The sequence below is a fragment of the Protopterus annectens genome, chromosome 3.part0 (assembly GCF_019279795.1).
Source record: "Protopterus annectens isolate FY-2018-M chromosome 3.part0, PAN1.0, whole genome shotgun sequence".
NCBI lineage: Eukaryota > Metazoa > Chordata > Ceratodontiformes > Protopteridae > Protopterus > Protopterus annectens.
This window is the reverse complement of record NC_056731.1, coordinates 340,972,460-340,992,790: the sequence shown is the minus strand read 5'-3', so window position 1 is coordinate 340,992,790 and position 20,331 is coordinate 340,972,460. Positions and strand designations below refer to the sequence as shown.

Here is a 20,331-nt window from a genome sequence, read left to right as displayed (position 1 = left end):
GTTGCAGTCATTACATTTGGGTAATCCTGCTGGCAGGTTGCCCTCAGCCGGCCTGAATTCCAAAGTCTTGGGTCCTGCGTCGGCTGCTGTCGCCCCTTCCCCGACATCAGGTCGTCGTCAGGGGTATAAAAGATGCAACCGATGCCATTTTGTTTAGTTTTTCTTGCCCCAGATGTCAGGTGCCCCCTAAAAGGGTAGCCAAAATTTATATATATATATATATATATATATATATATATATATATATATATATATATATATATAAATACATGCACCAATATAAAGTATACCTTCATCTACAAGCAAATACACCACATAGGTTGTATAAATCGGAGAAGGAAAGATAGGTTCCAACAGAAGAAAGGGGGATGGCGGGTGGGTAACCTGGACTGCAACAGTGAATACACTCGAACATCTACATTTATGGTAAGTGTACCCAACTGTACTACGTTTTTCGTGTTTCACTGTTGCAGTCATTACATTTGGGTAGAGTCCCAAAGCTAAGGTTGGGAGACTGGAGCTAAACAGCATTAGGAATGGCTAAGAGGCCCTGAAGAACTGCAGTGGCAAAGCCTGCCCTGGACTTTGAGTAGAATGGCAGATGATAGTGCTTTGTAAAGGTGTGCACTGAACTCCAAGTAGCAGCCTCTAAAATGTTCTTGGTAGGTATGGGTAGAGTCCCAAAGCTGAGGTTGGGAGACTGGAGCTAAACAGCATTAGGAACGGCTAAGAGGCCCTGAAGAACTGCAGTGGCAAAGCCTGCCCTGGACTTTGAGTAGAATGGCAGATGATAGTGCTTTGTAAAGGTGTGCACTGAACTCCAAGTAACAGCCTCTAAAATGTCCTTGGTAGGTACTCCCCTGAGAAAGGCTGCTGAAGTGGCTGCAGCTCTGGTCGAGTGTGGCCTAATACCCTTAGGTACTGGCTTGCCATGGTGTACATAGCAGAAACGAATGCAGTGGCCTATCCACTTTGAAATAGTCTGCTTTGAGATAGCCTTTCCTTGAGATGCTGCAGCATATGCCACTAGTAATTGCTCTTTCTGGAAACTTTGGTTCTGTCCAAGTAGAATCTAAGCTGTCTGTGTACGTCCAAAGAATGCAGAATTCTCTCCCCCTTGTTCTGTGGATTTGGGTAAAAGGTTGGCAGGTGAATAGTTTGGTTGAGAGCTACACTGGACACCACCTTAGGCATAAATGTTGGGTTTGTCCTCCGAGAGACCCTGTCGGGATAAAAAATTATATAGGATTCCACAGCCATGAGTGCATGTAGCTCTGAAACTCGCCTTGCAGAAGTTATTGCTAGGAGCAGAGCTGTTTTCCAAGATAAAAACTTTATATCAGCAGTAGCCGCTGGCTCAAAGGCAAGCAGGGTGAGTTTTTCCAAGACATAGTTGAGGTCCCATGCAGGCATTGGTGATCTCCTTGGAGGTCTTAAATTTTTTGCTCCTCTGAGGTACTGCTTTAATAAGTGATGAGAAAAGATTGATGGCTATACATTGTAATGAGCCGAAATGGCAGAGGCATGAATTTTAATAGATGAAAAAGATAGGCCTTTGTCCAGCATTTCAGTTAAGTATTGCAAAATCTGAGGAATATTTGGCTCAGCTGTATCAGTTCCTTGTGCTTGGTTCGAAGCACAGAATCTCGTCCATTTTCCAGCATAAGATTTTCTAGTATTAGGCCTTCTGGCTTCCAGCATGACATCCATCACAGCTTTACTGAGAGGTGTGTTTTCTAGGACTACATTATTAGCCATGCTGTCAGGTTTAAAGTTCTGAGTTGGCTGTGTAGGATCTGACTGCTTTGCTGGGACAGTAGCTGAGGTGTTTGAGGTAAGGTCCAATCTGGGCATTGAGACAAGCTCCTTAGTATTGGATACCAGTGCTGGCGGGGCTAGTCTGGGGCAATCAGTATCATTCTTGGCTTCTCCTGTCTGACCTTTAGGAGTACCTTGGGGAGGAGAGGCAGAGGGGGAAATGCATATACTGAAAGATAGGGCATCCACTTTCCATGCTTGTCTGTGATAAATCCTTGTGCAGAATCTTTTTAGTTGGTAGTTGTGAGGGGAGGCAAATAGATCATTGTCTGGGCATCCCAATTTTTTTGTTATCATGCTGAAGACTTATGGGTCCAGGTGCCACTCGTGAGGATCCATGAGGTTTCTGCTTAGTTCGTCTGCCAGAGTATTTTTCCTTCCTGGCAGGAATTGCGCTTGCAGATGTACTTGTTAAGTCAATGCTGTGTCCTACAAAGTCATGGCTAGTCTGCAAAGGGGGTAAGAATGTGCGCCCCTTTGCTTGTTTATATACCACGACCGTGGTGTTGTCTGTCTATCAGTAGTTGTCCTGGATGAAGTATGTCCTTGAAGGCTGTCAGGGCATTTTGAACTGCTAGCATTTCTTTCTGATTGATATGTAGATGCATTTGGTTTGAGGTCCATGTGCCCTGAATGCATCTTCCTGCCATGATGGCCCCCCAGCCATAATCTGATGCATCCGTTGTTAGTGTCTGTCTGGCTGGGGGTAATTTGAATGGCTGTCCCTTGTTTTCGTTACAAGCCTTTGCCCACCATCGAAACTCCTGTTGCAGGCAGGGAATGAGAGTAATCATAGTTTCCAGGCTGTGGCAATGTTGAGTCCAAACACTTTTTAGGTACCACTGAAGTTTTCTCATATGCAGTCTTGCATATGGAATTAGTAGGATGCATGATGCCATGAAGCCCAAAGCCTGCACAATTTTTCTTGCAAATAACTGGGCCTTTGTTGCCAACATTTTGAAATAGGTAGTCAGTTGCCTTTGTTTGTCTGGCGTGAGATAATCCATCTGGGCAGTTGTATTTAAGCTTGCACCCAGGAATATGATCTCTTGAGAGGGTACTAGTTTTGATTTATTTTCGTTGACTGTGTACCCTAGGCATGTTAGAAGTCTTTTCACAAACGCCAGATGCTGTAGAAGAATATCCTTGTTCTCTGCTTGAATTAGACAGTCATCCAAGTAAGGATACATTTGTATTCCTGTTTGTCTGCAGAATGCAATTACTGGGGCCAAGCACTTTGTAAAGACCCTGGGCGCAGTAGATAAGCCAAAGGGCAGTGCAGAGAATTGGTAATGCATTCAGTCAGCCTTGAATCTGACATATCCTTCTGCATATTTGTCTGATTGGGACATGCAGGTATGCCTCTTTTAGGTCTAAAGTCACAAGCCAAGCGTCCTTGCCCAGCATGGGCAGGATCTGCTGCAAAGTCAACATCTTGAATTTTGGTATATCCAGGAATGTGTTTAAAATAGATAGGTCCAGTATTGGCCTCCAGGCCTTGTTCTTTCTGGGTACCAAGGACAGTCTTGAGTAAAATCCTTGTCCCTGCTCTTGCTCTGGTACTCGTTGAATGGCCCCCATGTTCATGAGGGATGAGACTTGTTTTTGTGCCTCTGCCCATTGATTTTTTGGCAGATCTAGGCAGCCATTTGCCTTTGGCAGGGTATGGAAATGAAACTTGTAGCCTTGTGACACGATATTTAGGACCCATTTGTCCTGGGTTATAATGTGCCAATTTTGTGAAAATAGTGCTAACTTTCCCGCTAAGGGTGCTGCCAGGAGATAAGTGCTTGGTGCAGGCAGGGGGAAGTCATTGGGACTGTTTCCTGTATGGTTGAGATTTGTCTTCTCCAACTTTGGAGGTAGAAGCCCCCCACTGCTTTGAGCGGTATGAAACTTGCGCCTGGGATCTGCCTCTAGGGCATCTGGATCTGCCCCTTTGAGGTCTGTCTGACACAGGAAAGGACCAATTCTTTGTTGGCCAGTGTCTACTAAACCTAGGTGACTGTACTTGTAAAAAATCTTTGACCGTTTGCATAGATTTAGCTTTGTCCTCCATTTTCTTTAACACCTCTTCTGCCTTAACACCAAACAAAGTATCATGCTGTAACGGTGCATCCAACAATTTGACTAACATGATCAGGCAGATTTTGTTCCTTTAACCAAGCATGTCTCCTAACTACAGAACCTGTAACTGTGGCCCTGCAGCAGGCCTCTAAAGAATCAAATTCACATTGTAAAGTATGCTTTCCAACTTGTTCAGCTGCATGCAATAAATCCTGCATGTCCTTGTTTTCTGCACATTCAGAGTTTAACAACATTTTCTGTTTAAGCAATGCCATGACATGTTGCTGATATTTGAGCATATGAAACTGACAGTTTAAGGCCCTTATACCCAAGGTAGCAGATGTGTAAACCTTTTTCCCCCCATCTATCCAGTGCCCTAGAATCTCTGTCAGAGGGGGTAGGGTTTTTTGCAGCGGAAGCCTTAACTCCTTTGGGACCCTGAAAAATAGTTTCTGGGTCTGCAGCAGGGTTTTTAAAAAGGAATTTATGAGAGTCAGGAACCCTGTAATATCTGTCAGGCTTAACAGGAGCTGGAGGTAAGGCTAGACTCCGAAAACACATCATCTACAATGTCTAACACAGGTGGGATGGCTAGTGGCTTGTGTTGAGTTAGTAAAAGGAAATCCCTGAGCCTCTTTTTAGATTCTGAAAAATTTTGGCTCTCCCAGTGGAAATGCTCCCTCATGGTATGTAAGGTTTCCCCAAAAGAATAGTCCTCAGGAGGAGAAGCTGAAGGTATAGATTCTTCAGCATCAGAATCCTCATAGGGGGAAGAGAATATTCCTGATTAGAAGAGGAATCAGAAGAAATGGAAACCTGATCTGAAGATTCATAGTCAGTCTCTTGTCTAGGCCTCTTATCAGGAGGGGGGTGGGAACCCCTGATCAAGATAACCAAGTCTTCGGCCACTTTGAGAATCTGTTTTTTGGGCATAGAGGCCTGACCACGTGGCCCTTGAGTTTGTTTCTTTGCTTTGGAAGGTGCTTTATTCTTTGCCTGTATAGCTGAAGTTGGTTTGATGTAAAAATGTTTAAGTCGGAATACACCCTAGAAGCCGGTGCCTGCTCAGCGGCTCCAGACCCATCTGAAGGGTCCACTGTAATACCATCATGTGGAAACAAGCCATGGGCAGAAGAGTTATCTTGGCCGCTACTGAACCCAATGCCCAAAGAAACAATCTGGCTGGAGGCTGAGGTATGGTTAGAATTAGTCTGATATGACTTCTCAGAGTCTTTACTCTGTCGTCAGGATATCCTTGCATCCAGTACTGCCCCAATGAATTCTATGACCTGAACAGGATCCAATTGGGATTTCTGCTTGTTGATAGTTATCCCAAGAATTGGGGCTAGCTGTAATTAGTCGTCTCTGGTTGGAATGAGTAGATGCCTGGTTGGAGCAGTCAGAAGCCAGTCATCCAGACATGGAAAGATCTGGAAGCCCTGCAGTCTGAGATGCCCTGCCACCACTGCCAAGCATTTGTTGAACACAATGGGGGCTGTGGTGAGACCAAACGGGAGTGATCTGAACTGGTAATGACTGGCTCCCCAGCCTGAAATGTAGGAATTGCCAGCAGCGTCTGCCTTTATGTGGCAGTAAGAATCCTTGAGGTTCACAGAGCACATCCACTTGTCCGCCTTTAAAAGGGACAGGACAGACCGGATTAAAACCATCCTGATCTTCATGTGCTTTATTGATTTGTTCAGAGGAGTCAAACCCAGAATAGGTCTCAGGTCCCATCTTTTTGGATACTAGAGAGAGTCTGGAGTAAAAGCCATATCTGACTTGACTGGGGGGACCTCTAGGATGACTCTTTTTTGCAAAAGCTTTTCTAGTTCACAAGCCGCGTCCTCCCTCTGACTGGGTGAAACATCAGGGAGGTAACGTTTTCTCTTGGGAATTTCCAGAAACTCAATGAGGTATCCTCTGGATATGATCCTTAGCACCCATTTGTCACTTGTGATGGCCTCCCAGGCTTCTGGGTGCAAGGAGAATTGCCCCCGACTGCCTCCAGAGAAGGACAGCCAGGCAACAGTGCAGGACTGCTGATAGGGCCTGTCCTGAAAGGTTTCCCGTGACCAAAGATTTTGCGGACCCCCTCGGCCGCGTCTTCCATTTTGATTATTCTCCCCTCTCCCCCTGTGGAAAAGATCTCCTAGACTGTCCTGAAAAGGATCCTGCGACTTCCAAAATCACACTTTTTTATTCCCAAGGTGGTTTCTGGAAAAGGTCCTTTCTGGGGTAGAGAAACAGATTCCGACTGCAGACAAGTTCTTTCCATCCTTCTTACTCTGGGAGAGAGTCTTGTAAACAGTCAGTCCAAATAAGGTGAAGCCGTCAAAGGGGGCATTAAAAAACGCTTGTTTGAAAGGCTAAGTAAAATCGTGCAACCTCATGCATAAATGGCGCCTCATGGCAATGCCAGAACTGGCTGCCCTTAAGGTACCCACTACAACATGGGAAATCAACCTCATGGATGCAATGGCTAGTGACCGCACGGTGGCCAGTCTACAGGAAAAGAATTTCTGATCCTCAGCGGACATGGATTCTGGGGTCAAGCTAGAAAGTTCCTTTACTAAGTTGCTTTTTTGCCTTGTGAAGTGAGATAAATAGTTTAAAGCCCTCAAGGTGAACGTGGAAAAGGCATAAACTCTTTTGTCAAATCTGTCCGAAGCCCAGGATTTCCTATTCAAGTGATGGACAGAGGAACTCTCCTGGGAAAGTTCCTTCTTGGTGGCCGCCACAATAATCATGGCATCTACAGGAATACCCTTGGCCCACAACAACTTATCTGAGGGGAGGGGCTAAGGATCTGGTCCACTCGTTTTGGGATTGGCTCTACTGTGTCTGGTTCCTTACAAGCCCTAGACACCACCAGCTGAATTGGTGGCTTGGCCAGGGGGAACACCCAGGTAGTAGATGGGCCAGGTCAGAAAACCTCCCACGACACAGATTCCTTCGGGGAAGGGTTTTGGGCTGTCCAACCACCTCAATGGCACAGGATTTCAAAAATGTTTCCAAAGCAAATGTCGGGTGGGGACTTTGTGGACCCTACTTCTTCCTCAAAATCTGTGTCCGTGGTGACCGATTCCGTAGGGGAATCAATGTGTCTCCTTTTACACAGCCTCTTCAAGGGGTCCTCCTTTGTGGGATGCTCGGGGAGGTATCGGAAGGCGCTTGGGGATCCACTGTGGGGGATAGTGTGGAGGCTTTGGGGGACTGGTTGTCTACAAGGCAGCATGGAGGCCTCGGGCATCAAATCAGAATGAGGTGGGGGGGCATACAATGGCATAAAGTGCTGAGGGTCTCCCTGACTGGGAGAACATTTCAAAAGAAGAAGGGCTGAGATCCACAGAAAGCTCCCTCCCCGGAGGCAAAGCCACCGGGGCTGCCACTTCCCAGAGACCTCAAACCCCCTGCTCCCAAGCGGGAGTTGGAGCCAAGCTGTCGAAAGCCAAAGGTCTAAGAAGAAGTGAAGGCTCCGAAAGTGTCAGAGTCGACGCCTTCCTCCCAGGACCGACCTCATGCTAATACTGGCATAGCTCGAAACCGGAGCCAAGTGGGTCAGTGACAATTTTGGAGCCTAAGAGGAAATCTCCTTCGGGAGACTGATACTGGGGACTGGGACCTGGGAACTTGTCCTGTCTGCTTCGTGGTAGACACTGACACACTTGGAGCCGAAGAAGGGCTGCTCAGCCTCAGGGGAGACCATGGGAGGGGAAAGAAGTCGGAACCGAGCTTGGTGCCGACTGACCCGGTTCCGACAATTTCAGAGCAGGAAGACCGGGGGCGGTAGAGTGATACCTGCCCTCCCGGGACTCCCTGGGTCTTTTTAGGAGGGGGTGAGTCCCTGAAGTTGAAGGTACCCCCGACGTGGAGGAAGGAGGAAGCAAGCCCTTAAGGACCAACTTGTTCCTCCTGTGTCTGCCAGAATCCAGGGATGAAAAGCCTAACAGACAATGCAAGAGACTGCAAGGTGACTAGGCTGCAAGCAATACACAAACTCCCTGTGGGTATCTGATAGAGGAATCTCCCACCCACAGGCCACAGGAAGTGCATTTTTTTAAAACCTTGAGGTTTCTGACTCTCAGACAGGACAGGAAAGGACAAAAAAAGGAAAAACTAACTGCAGGAAACATGACTACTGATAGATAGATCAGAGCTCAAAGCTCCTCCCCTTACCCCTGTCTCCTTCCTATCTTCAGATAGAGTTTGCTGCCCAACCAGTAACTCACACGCGACCCAACAAGACCTTGTCACTATCAGAAAAAGCCTCTCAAAACAATGAGCAGGACAAAGGACATCTTGAAGGTGTCCAAATTCTACATCTATATTATCCCTAAACAAATCAGACAAGGTCGGGGGGAGGAGGAAGGGATGGTTGAAGACTAAGTCCAACTACTCAGATGGAACTTCTTTATCTGAAGTAGGTGACTTCATTTGATCTTCAACCTGTGGGACAGAGTCCCCAGCTACTATGCACCTGGGAGGCCCTCATGGAAGGATATTTCAGAGCAAGGCAGAGCCAAAGGATGCCTTGCTCCTAGATACGATGTCCAGTTTTTAATGTGAAATGAAGGTATGAGATGAGGACCAAGTAGCTGCAGAACACATACCATCCAATGACAATCTGGACTAAAAGGCTGATGAAGTAGCTATAGATCTGGTAGAATGTGCTTTTACCTGACCTGTCGGGGAAATTCACCTGACAGAATACACCCGAATAATACAATGGGAAACCCAGCGGGCAATAGTAACTTTGGAGATTGGTTTCCCTAAAAAGGGTTTCGTGTAACAAACAAAAAGTTGGTCAGATTTACGAAAGGCTTTTGTCCTGTGCAAACAGAATAATAACTGTATGTACATCCAAACAAGTGCAATTTGCATTCTCCCTTATTTTGAAAATTTGGAAAGAAGACTGGGAGAGTGACTGATTAATATTGGCTTCTGATGCTACCTTGGGAAGAAAGAATGGGTTTGTATGTAAAGACACTATCCTTATGAAGAATCATATAAGGAACCTTGATCGATAGTGCCTGAAGTTCTGAAGTGATGGCAACTAAAAATTCAGTCTTCCAAGACAGATACTGTAAATCTACCGAAGCTGGAGGTTCAAAGGGGGGTGAGACTAAGGTCTGCAGCACTAATATAAGGGACCATGGAGGCATGGGATCCTTCACCAGGGGTCTCAGAAAAAAGGTACACTTAAATAAGGTCTTGCAAAGTTTAGAAGAAGCCAACAAAGTCATATTTTCCCCACATGAAAGTTAGAAATCGCAGCCAGTTGGAACTGTGGACGAACTGGCGCCATGTTGAAAAATCGCTGATAAAAAATCCAACACTGCAGAAACTGGAGCAGTAGAGGGATCCAATGCATGCTGTGAAGCCCAAACAGAAAAACGTTTCCATTTGCTATGGTATAACCTCCTGGTAGAAGACATTTGAGCCACCACCAAAATGTTTTTAATGGGAAAAGATAAACCAGGAGTCCTAATAATCATGGGAACTGCAGCAGCCAAGCTGTGAGCGTCAAACTATCCAGGTCTGGATGGAGAATCCCGGAGGGATGAGAAATTAGATCCATAACTGGATCCAGCATCCACGGTGGAGCTACTAGATGAGACCATACAGAGGGAAACCAGACTTGGCGAAGCCAGAATGGGGCAATGCACGAAGCTCCCCAGCCTGTGACATTCTGAAGACATTCTGGTATCAAGGGTAGAAGAGGATAAGCATACAGAAGACTGGGAGGCCAAGCATGAATCAGTGTCTCCCTGGGGGCTTCCCCCTGAGGGGGGTTTAGAGCGAAGAACTTGCTGCATTTCGCACTGGAAAGAGATGCAAATAGATCGCAGCAAGACTGACCCTCCTTTTGAAAGATTTGTTCCGCCACAGAAGGAATCGGAGACCACCCATAAGGCATCAGGATAGATCTGCTCAGCCTGTCCGCTCGAATGTTGGATGTCTGCTTCAGAGTAGGCGTGTTGCCACCAGAAAGCGGCCGGTGGAGATCGCCCATTCCCACACTTTCATGGCTTAGCAACAACGGGCGTATGACCTGGTTCCACCTGTCTGTCTGGATAGCAACTGTCCCTAGGGGAAGATGGGCATGAAGAGCCTGCAACATGAGAAGCACCGCCCTCATCTCCAGGACACTGATATGCAAACCAGTCTTGGATGGGGACCACGTGCCCTGGACTGTCCTTCCTGAGCAGTGCCCCCCCCCCCAGTTGTGAGACGTCCGTAGTCACCGTGGCCTTGGGGAATGATGGGAGAAAGGGATGTCCCCGGATAAGGTCCGGGGAGTGAATTCAGCACCGAAGAGAGTCCTTGCACACTCAGGAGATTCCAACAGGATGAGACAATGGCATATCTAACAAGGACGATTAAACTGCCAGAGTCCACTGAAGAATCTGCATATGAAGGCATGCTAAGGGTAGCAGACTGATAGTGGCCGCCATAGACCCCAATGCTCGCAATACTGCTTCTGCTGTCAGAGACTGAGCTTGTAGGACGTAAAGAACATGCAGCTCCAGGGTGTGTATCCCATCTGGAGTAAGGAAAACTTTGGTTTGGATAGTGTCTAATCGAGCCCCAGTGAAGTCTAAGGTCTGAACTGGGATCAGCGATGACTTACTGAGATTGATGGTGAAGCCCAACCTCTGTGCTAGGAGAAGGAAGTAATCCCAGGCTTGGCAAAGTTGTTGCTTGGAAGAGGCAGCGAGGAGCCAATCGTCCAGGTAAAGGAAAATCTGAACACCCTGAAGCCTCAGGTGAGCCGCTACTATTGCCATTACCTTGGTGAACACCCTAGGGGCTGTGGCGAGACCAATGGGAAGGGCTCTGAACTGATAATGATCGGCTCCTAGCCAGAAGCGGAAGAACCTCCCAGAGCACCTGTCCATCTTGATATGGTAGTACGCGTCCTGGAGGTCGATCGAGCACATCCAGTCATTCGCCTGCAGGAAGGGCAGGATGGACTGAAGAGCGACCATCTAGAATTTTGCCTTGGCAACTGACCGGTTCAAGGTGGATAGATCCAAAAAGGGTCTTAGGTCCCCCGTTTTCAATGGCACTAAAAAGAACCTGGAATAAATGCCTGATCTGGACTGGTCGAGGGGGGATAGTTTGGATAACTCACTTTATTAGCAGCTTTTCCATTTCTAGTGGTGCTTCCTCCCTTTCTGTGGGTGGAATATCTGGGAGGTGTTTCGGTGGAAGGGCTGGTTCGAGGAACGGGATTGAACAGTCCCTGGATATGATCTGCAACACCCAACGATCTGTTGTTATGGACTCCCATTCCATTGGGTGTAGTGATAACCAGACCCCGACTGCCTCCAGAAAAGAGCAGCTGCTGCCCACGTCTGTCCAAGAACCGTTCTCGAGACCGGTAATTTCGTGGACTCCCTCTGTCTCTAGGGTGGCGTCTACCATAACCCCCTCTGTCTCTATGAGATGGGGAGTCCTCAGTGTCCCTGGAAAACACCAGAGACTTCCAGAACCACATCTTCTTAGCCCCTCGCTGATTCCTAGAAAAGGATCTTTGAGGGGAGGAGAAGCAGATCCTGAAGGCAGACAGTGTCTTCCTGTCCTTGTCACTCTGGACCAAAGTATCGCGTACAGACTTCCCAAACAAGGAGGAACCATCGTACACAGGGCATTGGTGAATAACGCCTTAAAGGGTTCCGAGAACTGACATAGCCAGAGCCAGGCGTGTTGCCTGATGGCAATGCCTGTACCTGCTGCCCTAGCTGCTCCTTCGTTAGCATAGGAGAGGAAAAGGATGGTTGTGTTAGCAACTGACTTCAGAGTGACCATTCGAGCTGCAAACATCTTGTATCCCACCGACATGGACTCAGGGGTCAACTCAGCGATCTCCTTTACTAGGTCTCACTGCAGCCGAATCACATGTACCATGTAATTTAGCGCTTTTACTGAGAAGATGGTGGAAGCGTACACCCGCTTCCCGAATTGATCCATCGTGCTTGACTCTCAGTCAGGAGGATGGACCAAAGAGCTCTCCTGAGCGAGTTCATTTTTAGTGGCAGCTACCACCACCATAGCATCAACTGGGGACCCTTTGCTCCAGTATGTCCTATCCGAAGGGGGGGGGGGGCTAAGAAATTTGTTCGGGCGTTTTGGGATGGGCTCCCCCGTGTCCGGTTCCTTCCATGCCCGAGTTGTTATGAGATCCACTAAGGGATCAGCGGGAGGGGACAGCCAGGATGTAGATGGGCCTGTGCCAAATGCCTTCAGGAACACCAATTCATCAGAGGTGGGTTTCTGGGCAGACCCCCACCCCCCTTTGGCAGAGGAGTTCCATGATGTCTCCAAGAGAGACATCCTTGGGGGGGGGGGTGATCGGGGGAACCTTCCCCTTCCTCCAAATCAGTGTCTTCAGTGAGCGACTCCAGTGGGGAGTCTAAGTGCCTCCTTTTGCATGTGCGTTTGCGAGGAACCTCCTCAGTGGGGATCTCTGGGGAGGACTCACCAACGCCCTGCTGCTCCCAAGTGGGGTTCTCCTGAGGCAAAATGGCAAAAGGCTGTCCTTGAGATGGCAGGATGGCCGGGACCGTACTCAAAATGGAGGGAGTCAGTGAGGAGTTCGAGGACGAGATGGTCAAGGGTCTCGAAACCGAGAGTACCCTCTCCACCATAAAGGCCGAAGGAGAACAGACATCCTGCGAAAGGCCAGTAGGAGCCATTCCCTTCTGAGCTGACGGGGGAGTCAGAGCAGAGACACCAGGCGCCGACATGCCAAGGGGAAGACCGCACTCCGAAACACACTGAGCCGCCGACGACAACCCCTCTGATTCGATGGCAAGGCCAGGGCTCCAAGAGTTGGTCAGATCTGACACGCTGAAGGCAATGGCCGGCATCGAGGTAAAAGGTACCGTATGCGCTGACCCCGAAGGCCCTCGGATCCAAAGGGTCTGAAACTGAAGGTCGGATCAAAGAAGGAGCAACTGGGGCAAAAAATTACTGTGAGCGCTCTGCTCCGGAGGGAGAGAGGGCAGGCAAGACTCCCATCTGGACTTGGGTGCGGATGAACTTCTACATCATCCTATCCATCTCCGCTTCACTAAGGCTTCGGGTGGAATGGGAGAAGGAGGCCAGACACCAGTCTGGAGTGACGGTGGGGGGAATCCCACAAGGGAGACCAGATCCAGGACTCCTCCACCTCAAGGGAGAACCTAGGAGAGTGGAGCCGGGGAGATCCTGGTCTGGCAGTTGGCCTACATTTTTGCCAGTGGCCCGGTCGAAGCCAAGCGGTCGGGAGACCGCTTCCTCGGCCTGTCCTTTTTTGACTTCTCTTCCCCGATTCTCTTGGCGGAAGTTTGAGTCTCAGAGGCCGGGGAAGAGGTGGAAGCTGAGGCTGAACCAAGAGCCGGGGGCACAGGGGGGAAGTAGGTCCTTCAGGATGAGCTTATCCCTCCTGTCCTTCAGTGCCCTGGGGTTAAACCTGGCACAGATAGAACAGGAGGTCTGTAGCTGAGCCGCCCCCAGACACACCACGCACAGAGTGTGGCCATCGGCTGGGGAGACCTTATGGCCACACTCTGTGCACTTTCTGAAACCTGGCTTAGGGGTCTTTGCCATAACCCAAGACCGGCCCAAAACACAAACACACACACTAAAGGAAAGATCGGAAAGGAGAAAAAGATTTTTTTTTTTTTTTTTTACCAATGACCTGTGCGAAGGGGAGGTAAATAGTAGAGAGAGAAAAAGATAAAGAGAGAGAAATAGCCCCAAAAAACACTCACTTACCCAAGTAACTGCTAAGATCTCAGACCACAATGCTTACTTTTCAGCAGCAAACGAGATCTGAAGTGAGGAAGGAGACAGGCATTATGGGTAAGGGGAGGAGCTCTGAGCTCGGATCAGATGCTGGATACGCAGCAGAGTCGGATCCGATACACATCTGTAACCCACGGGTTGAAGATAAAATGAAGTCAACTACTTCAGATACAGTATCTGAATGAAGGGTGAGAGACTTCTCAAAACTTCATCTCAAAATCAGTGAGCCAACCAATACAGAACTACAAACTGAATTACTAGAGAAAGCACTACAAAGCTGAACTATTTTACCATTCTCTACAGTAAGAAGGCAGATAGCCATCATTAATCACTGCTGGTTCTAATATTTGTAACCCTCTCTCTACTGGTATGATTTACAAGGTAGGAGTAGCATCGCAAACTGCGTCAATCACAAAAGCAAAAAATATTCTAGTGTCTTAAGTAAAATCAAAGCAATCCAACAGGAAAACTGTCCAAATTCTTGTCCAAAATAAACGTGTATTAACTTACAAAGCAAACTCTTCTCTAATTTTCCGTCGATATTGCTTCTTTGGTTTCATTGTGTTGAAGTATGCTAGTTTTATGACATCTGGCCAGACTGCAGGGCATGGGCTTCCACACATACGGCTGCAAAACATAAAATCTGAATGAATACAAACTTTTTCATTTATGATTTGCCACAAATGCAGGGTATGTATACCACAACAAATTCTGCATGCATCACAAGATTAAAAGAAAAAAAAAAACATATTTTCATGAGCAGAGTGCTCACCATAAAACATACTTGAAACAATGTTTTGCGTTATGCAATATCTGGATTGTCTAGCTGTGTAAAACAGAAATTTGAGTTCAAATCATGACTACCACCACATGTACAAATGAGGTGTACAATATATATGCACCGTCAGGCTGGACAACAACTATCTGCACCAGTTCCATGAAGAGGATTTAAATATGTAAGAAAATATTTTAAAGTAAAACCAAACTTACTTTTCAGTTTTACTTGTTCAATTTAAATGTTCTTATATACTTAAGCAGTTTAGCTATGCTACACACACTGCTGCAAATTTAACACCACAATTAGGTTCAAACAAGCTGATTAAGATCCAGCAGTGAAGTGTGCCACAACACTTAATCAATAAGATTACAATAGCCTGCAAAAACTATGACTAAGTGTGGTGCAGGCAGTATGCATGGAAGAGCTGTGAATGAAGGCTACAAGCTGCTAACAGCTGTCCTGTAGCCCTGGATTTGAGTGTCACATCTGCTGTGCAACTCAGAAGACACTCAGCCAGACAGTGCTCTTGGGTATCCCTGGAAAAAAAAAGCACTTGTGCCTACAGGTTTTACAAAGTTTAAAGAAAAAATAAGTTTTAATGAGCTAACTAGTTCTAAATGTTTTGTTGTGTCTAAATTCAGCAAAAATGGAAATGACTACAAACCAAGACACACTGCCAACTGACATTTAGTGATTTAACACCAGAGTTCTTTGTGCACTTTCTATGCAAACTCCTAAAAGACTAAAGTCGGCTCACTAATGAGACACTCCATTTACTTGCAAAAATACCTGAAAATTACAGAATGGGGAGAGGAAAATAGACAAACATTGTACAGGATATCCTGAATATACAAACTACAAAATATTTTACCATAATATGTGATCTATGAACAAGAGACAACCACATCTTCATGCTTGTCCCTCTTGCTTACAAGTTGGAATCTGCTAACACTGAAAACCCTCCTACAAATCAGTTACAAAAAACACGTAATAAGCACATACTTGGCCAACTTGCAGGCTGTCCAACAGCTAAAGGAAAGCCAGAAAAACTGCTCACCCGCAGTGGTATGGACTGTGAGTATTCCTAGTCCACATATCAGCCTCCTTTGTAGATGAACTGATACAGTTAACACACACCAGATATAACTGAGGCCAATCCTAGATGACTCCTACATGTGGCTTGATCACTAAGCAGTAACACCACAAGCACAGGGAGCCATAGATTCAAACCAAGAACAGCTAAGAAAGCTGAAAAGTGAGGAACCCCAAGCTAAAAAGACCCAACTTCCAACACACAAACAGGAGACTGACTGGGAACACAGCGAACCCCAGAGCAATGGTGGGTAAGCCACATAAGGTCAGGCTAATCAGACAACTGGTGGCAAGCTAGCTTTAAAGACAATGACAAGACAGCAGCCTGGAATTGCTGGTAAATGTTCAATGGCATGAAGAAAGTACAGTTGTGTACACTGTCCCAGTTTCATTTTCCATGCAGACAGTCTGCCTGAGGACTAATCCCTCCTTTATGCCCAAGGTGGTATCTGATGTGAGCCTTAACCAGGCCATACATCTTCCCACCTTCTTTCCCAACCTTCAAAACAAGGGGGAAAGAATTCTACACTCACTAGACGTGCACAGACAACTCAGATACTATCTGGACCACACTAATTCATTCAGAAAAACTGACCAGCTTCTTGTAAGCTTTCCCCAGGGGCAGAGGGGAAACCCATCTCCAAATAAACCATTTCCAAATGGATTTAACTGTATCCATTTTTGCTACAGACGACCTGGGGAAACCCATCCCTAAGTTGATCCGTACCCACTCCACTAGGGCAACCTGCACTTCCACTGCCTTCCTCAGAGGAGTACCTACAAGGGACATATTGGAAGCGGCCACCTGGACCTCTGTCCATACTTTTACAAAGCATTACCACCTAACCTCTCTTTTCTAAGTCTAGGGCAGGTTTTGCCTCTGCAATTCTGCAGGGCCTCCTGACCCATAGCTAGGACTCTACCTATCCTTTCACCCTCTACCTCAGCTTTGGGAATCTTCACACAATTGATGACTGCAACACTGAAACCCAAAGAACATAGTACAGTTGTGTACACTTACCATAAATGTAGATGTTCGAGTGTATTCACTGTTGCAGTCTTTGGTTTCCCTCCCTCCATCCCCCATTTCACATCTTCCCCTAGGGGGACACATGCTTCCCAAGGTGGCTCTTAACCACCAGGACCACTTCTCTCTTTTCCCTTGTGCTTCTGATGCATTGGGGCAAGAAAAACAGATGTAACAACGTCGGCTGCCTTGATTTATAGTACTGACGACATGACGTCAAGACTACAGGTGACAGCAGCCAGCGCACAAAAACATTGACTCTGGTATTCGGGCCGGCCGAGGGCAGCACAGCAGGAATAACCACAGGTGATGACTGCAACAGTGAAGCACAAAGAACATCTTCCTCTCATTCGCCCCCAAATTGGAACAGTGTAAAGCTCCTCGGTCTTTACTTGCCAGAAGGCGAACTACAACTCTTATCCTAGCACCTGCTCGCTCTGAGGAAGGACTCTATCCAGAGGGAAAAGCACCCAAGTGTAAGGCTCCCTGTAATTTCAGTTCATAGGATTATTAGAGGCAACTGAGTCACAAGGCCATTTCTGCCATGCCAGTGCCCACCCTTTGGCCTCATCTCCATTTTCAAAGATGTCAAGGCCAGTCATACTGGGGGGTGAATTTATGAACATCCAGCTGTCCAGCTCCTTTTTAAAGGCAGTCAGGGTGTCACATTGTTTAACTTGAAAAGGAAATTTGTTTCATAGATAGGGTAGGTACTGCATGGCAAATCAATCTCTCTGCCTGGTCTTACTTATTTGCTGGAGATGATTTAGATCTGTGGTCCTACTGCTGGTACGACTATTTGATTTTTGGAGGTACAAGAGTTCTTGGGCTACTTGACCTGTTATGGTCTAATAAATAGCAAGTCACAGACCACTAAGGAGTCCACATGATACTGAACACAGAAACATATCCTCTAGTCTATTGGTAGTTCAATTCTATTAAGCCCATGGTCTTTTAAAATAAGAACTTCTGGGGTCTTTCTAAGTGACTGATCTGCTTTGTATGGTGCATCCCAAAGGGAATGTTGGATTTGATAAAGGGCTTAACCATTGAGGAATATAAGGAGGCGAGAACTTATTCTGATCTAAAGGTAGCACCTTTTGTATAAGCAGTGGAAGGTAAAAGGATTCCTAATCATCACTGCAACATGATGGCCAAATATGTGGAGTAAATCACCCAAGTACCCAGTTATCTCACTACCTTCTCATTCTGAAATGGTATGCTTTTTGTACTACAAGCTGGAACTAGGAGTTGCTTACCAAATGCAAACTAAGCTCCTGTTGTGAGTGCCTGCATGTTAGTAAGGGACTTGACTACCACCTTACAACCATCTGCAAATGTTGTTAACTAGGGATACTTGTTTGATATATGAAGATCAGAGAAGCAGATACTAAACAGAAGAGATCCTTGCACATATCCATGAGAAATTCCTCTGGTCATGCTTCATGCTCCCAAGACACAATCCCTACTCTTGATGTCGGAGACTTGTCTCCAAGCCAGCTGGCTATCCACACACGTACATGCTAATCAGGAGCTCCTTCAGCTTATTATGGGATTGAATGCATTCACGAGATCAAGGAACACTGTGTGGATAGCTTATCTTCAAGACTGTATCTAAGTAATAGGTTCATAGGTTCATACTAGGCTATCTGCCCGAGGGCATTTATAAGCCTAGCCCATAGTTTTGTGGCTTACGCCACCCCTTTAGTTTGGAGAAACTATGCCCATTATTTTGCTGTGCCTCTGTCGAGCAGTGACACTGAGGTAACCCCTGGGGTGTATCTGCGATCTCCCATCCATTGGTCAAGATTCCTCTTGAACAAGGCCAGCGAGGTGCTCTGCCTCACATAAACAGGGATTTTGTTCCACAGCATAGGGAGTCTTTGGGTGATGAATCTATCCCTCCAGCATGTCCTATTAATAACCGTGTCGAGGTTTAAGTCTCCGCCCTTGTGGCTCTGAGGATCTGGATTTTTGAGATGAAGCATGTTCATCAAATCTGGGTTTGACATGGCCTTGTATGTCAGGCATAGGTCACCTCTGAGCAAGCGGTAAGCAACTGAATATAACTGGAGTTCTTTCAGTCGGGCAGCATAAGACAGATTTTTGAGACCCTTTATCCTTTTGGTGAGGAACTTTTGTGGCCTCTCCAGCTGCTGCAAGTGTCGGGTCAGATACATTCCGAATGGGGCATTGTACGATCATTGGTCTGATGAGTGATGAGTATAGGGAGAGTATGACTTCCTTGATCTAGATGTGAATCCCTTCATGATAAGGTGGGCAATGTAGAAGGTCTTCCTAACTACTTTAGCAATATGAGTGTCGAATGAAAGGCTACTGTCAACCTGGGTTCCCAGGTCCCTAATAACTTCTTCTGTGTTCAGGGGATTGCCACCTATATGGTAGCTAGGGGTAACCTTATTTTTCCCGAAGGGTATGACTATGCATTTCTTGGCATTTAACTTTAGGCCATGGCTCTGGCACCAGTTATCCGTTTCTGTGAGACCCTTCTGAAGGATATCTGTGTCGGATGTGTTTTCAACTACGGCGCCCAGTTTGCAGTCATCTGCAAACTTTGTCAGCCATAACCCTCCTGTGTTTGCTTGTACTTCAGAAAAGTAGATGCCAAACAAGAGTGGGCCCAGGACTGAGCCCTGTGGGACACCACTTGTGACAGGCTTTGAGTCTGACAAGTTGTTCAATACAGTCATCAAATAAGATCTACCCTTGTCAAAGTCAAACTACCTGGGGTCAAGTCTGAAAAGAGCTTTAATGCCATAGTTAATTAACATGTTCCATGGTTTTGCATACAAGACTCTCTAGAGAGACAAACTTGTAATTCCTGGGATCAGATTCCATTCACAAAAGTTGTGCAAGCCACACTTGTATGACAAAGATTTCTGAAAAGTTCAAGTTAGATTCAGGAGTGGATTCACCAGTGATTTTAGTGCTATTTATTAGGAAACCAGGTATGCTGAGAAGCCCCACTGAAGAAGAGATCTTCACTCTGTGAGTACTTTCAGTATATATTCCTTAGTGATGGTTGGTAACTTAATTCCATCTGGGATAAGTAGGCACTAAATTTACCAGTATGCTGACTAAACCCGTGGGAAGAGAGTAGGTAGTAGCATTATAAATAATCTCTTAGCAATGTTGAGAGTTGTTCCTTATTAGCCGGACATAACTAAAGCATTTATAACTGTCTTTATCTTCTGTAGGTAGTCTGAGTTCATGGGATGCTTTCATTTTTCTAATGTCCTTTTTTAGTTTCTAATATAGCAGCTTGATCTTCTTCTTAAATTGAGTGTTTTTTGTTTACAAATTTCTTTCTTTTACTGTATAGTATAGTAATGCTTGTGGACCAGCTTTTGCTTTTAACTTCCCTATTAGTTTGGATCCAGTTGGGACTGCCAAGTTAACACATTTGTCCAGGTGCGAGTAGACCTTATCTACATAACTTTGGACTATCAACATTAAAGGTAATATAATCAAATTTGGAGACTGCATTATAGATAGATCTGTAGAAGATTTGTACACTTGAAGTTCTTGAATTCTGTGATATTTACTGCTGAAGGTTTGAAGATTTTGATGGAGTAAGTTGTTTGTGGTTTCATTTGACCAGTGAGGGGGATACCTTAGGGATGATATATTTTGTCCTCTAATGGGTTCTTAACTGTAAGGTCAAAGAATTACTGTGCATATTCTATGTCTGCGCCCCCCCCCCCCAAGTTTATCACTGGGTAGTTAAAATCGC

General features: G+C 46.2%; 1 protein-coding gene across 3 annotated transcripts in view; it reads right to left on the bottom strand.

The window, feature by feature from the left end:
* The window catches only part of CDK13 (cyclin dependent kinase 13), a 2,153,482-nt gene that overhangs the window by 266,632 nt on the left and 1,866,519 nt on the right, over positions 1-20,331 (bottom strand). For all 3 annotated transcript variants that reach the window (XM_044064803.1, XM_044064806.1, XM_044064804.1), the window contains one exon: positions 14,191-14,307. In XM_044064803.1, coding sequence (XP_043920738.1) covers positions 14,191-14,307 — 117 coding nt within the window. The remainder of the gene's footprint in view (positions 1-14,190; positions 14,308-20,331) is intronic.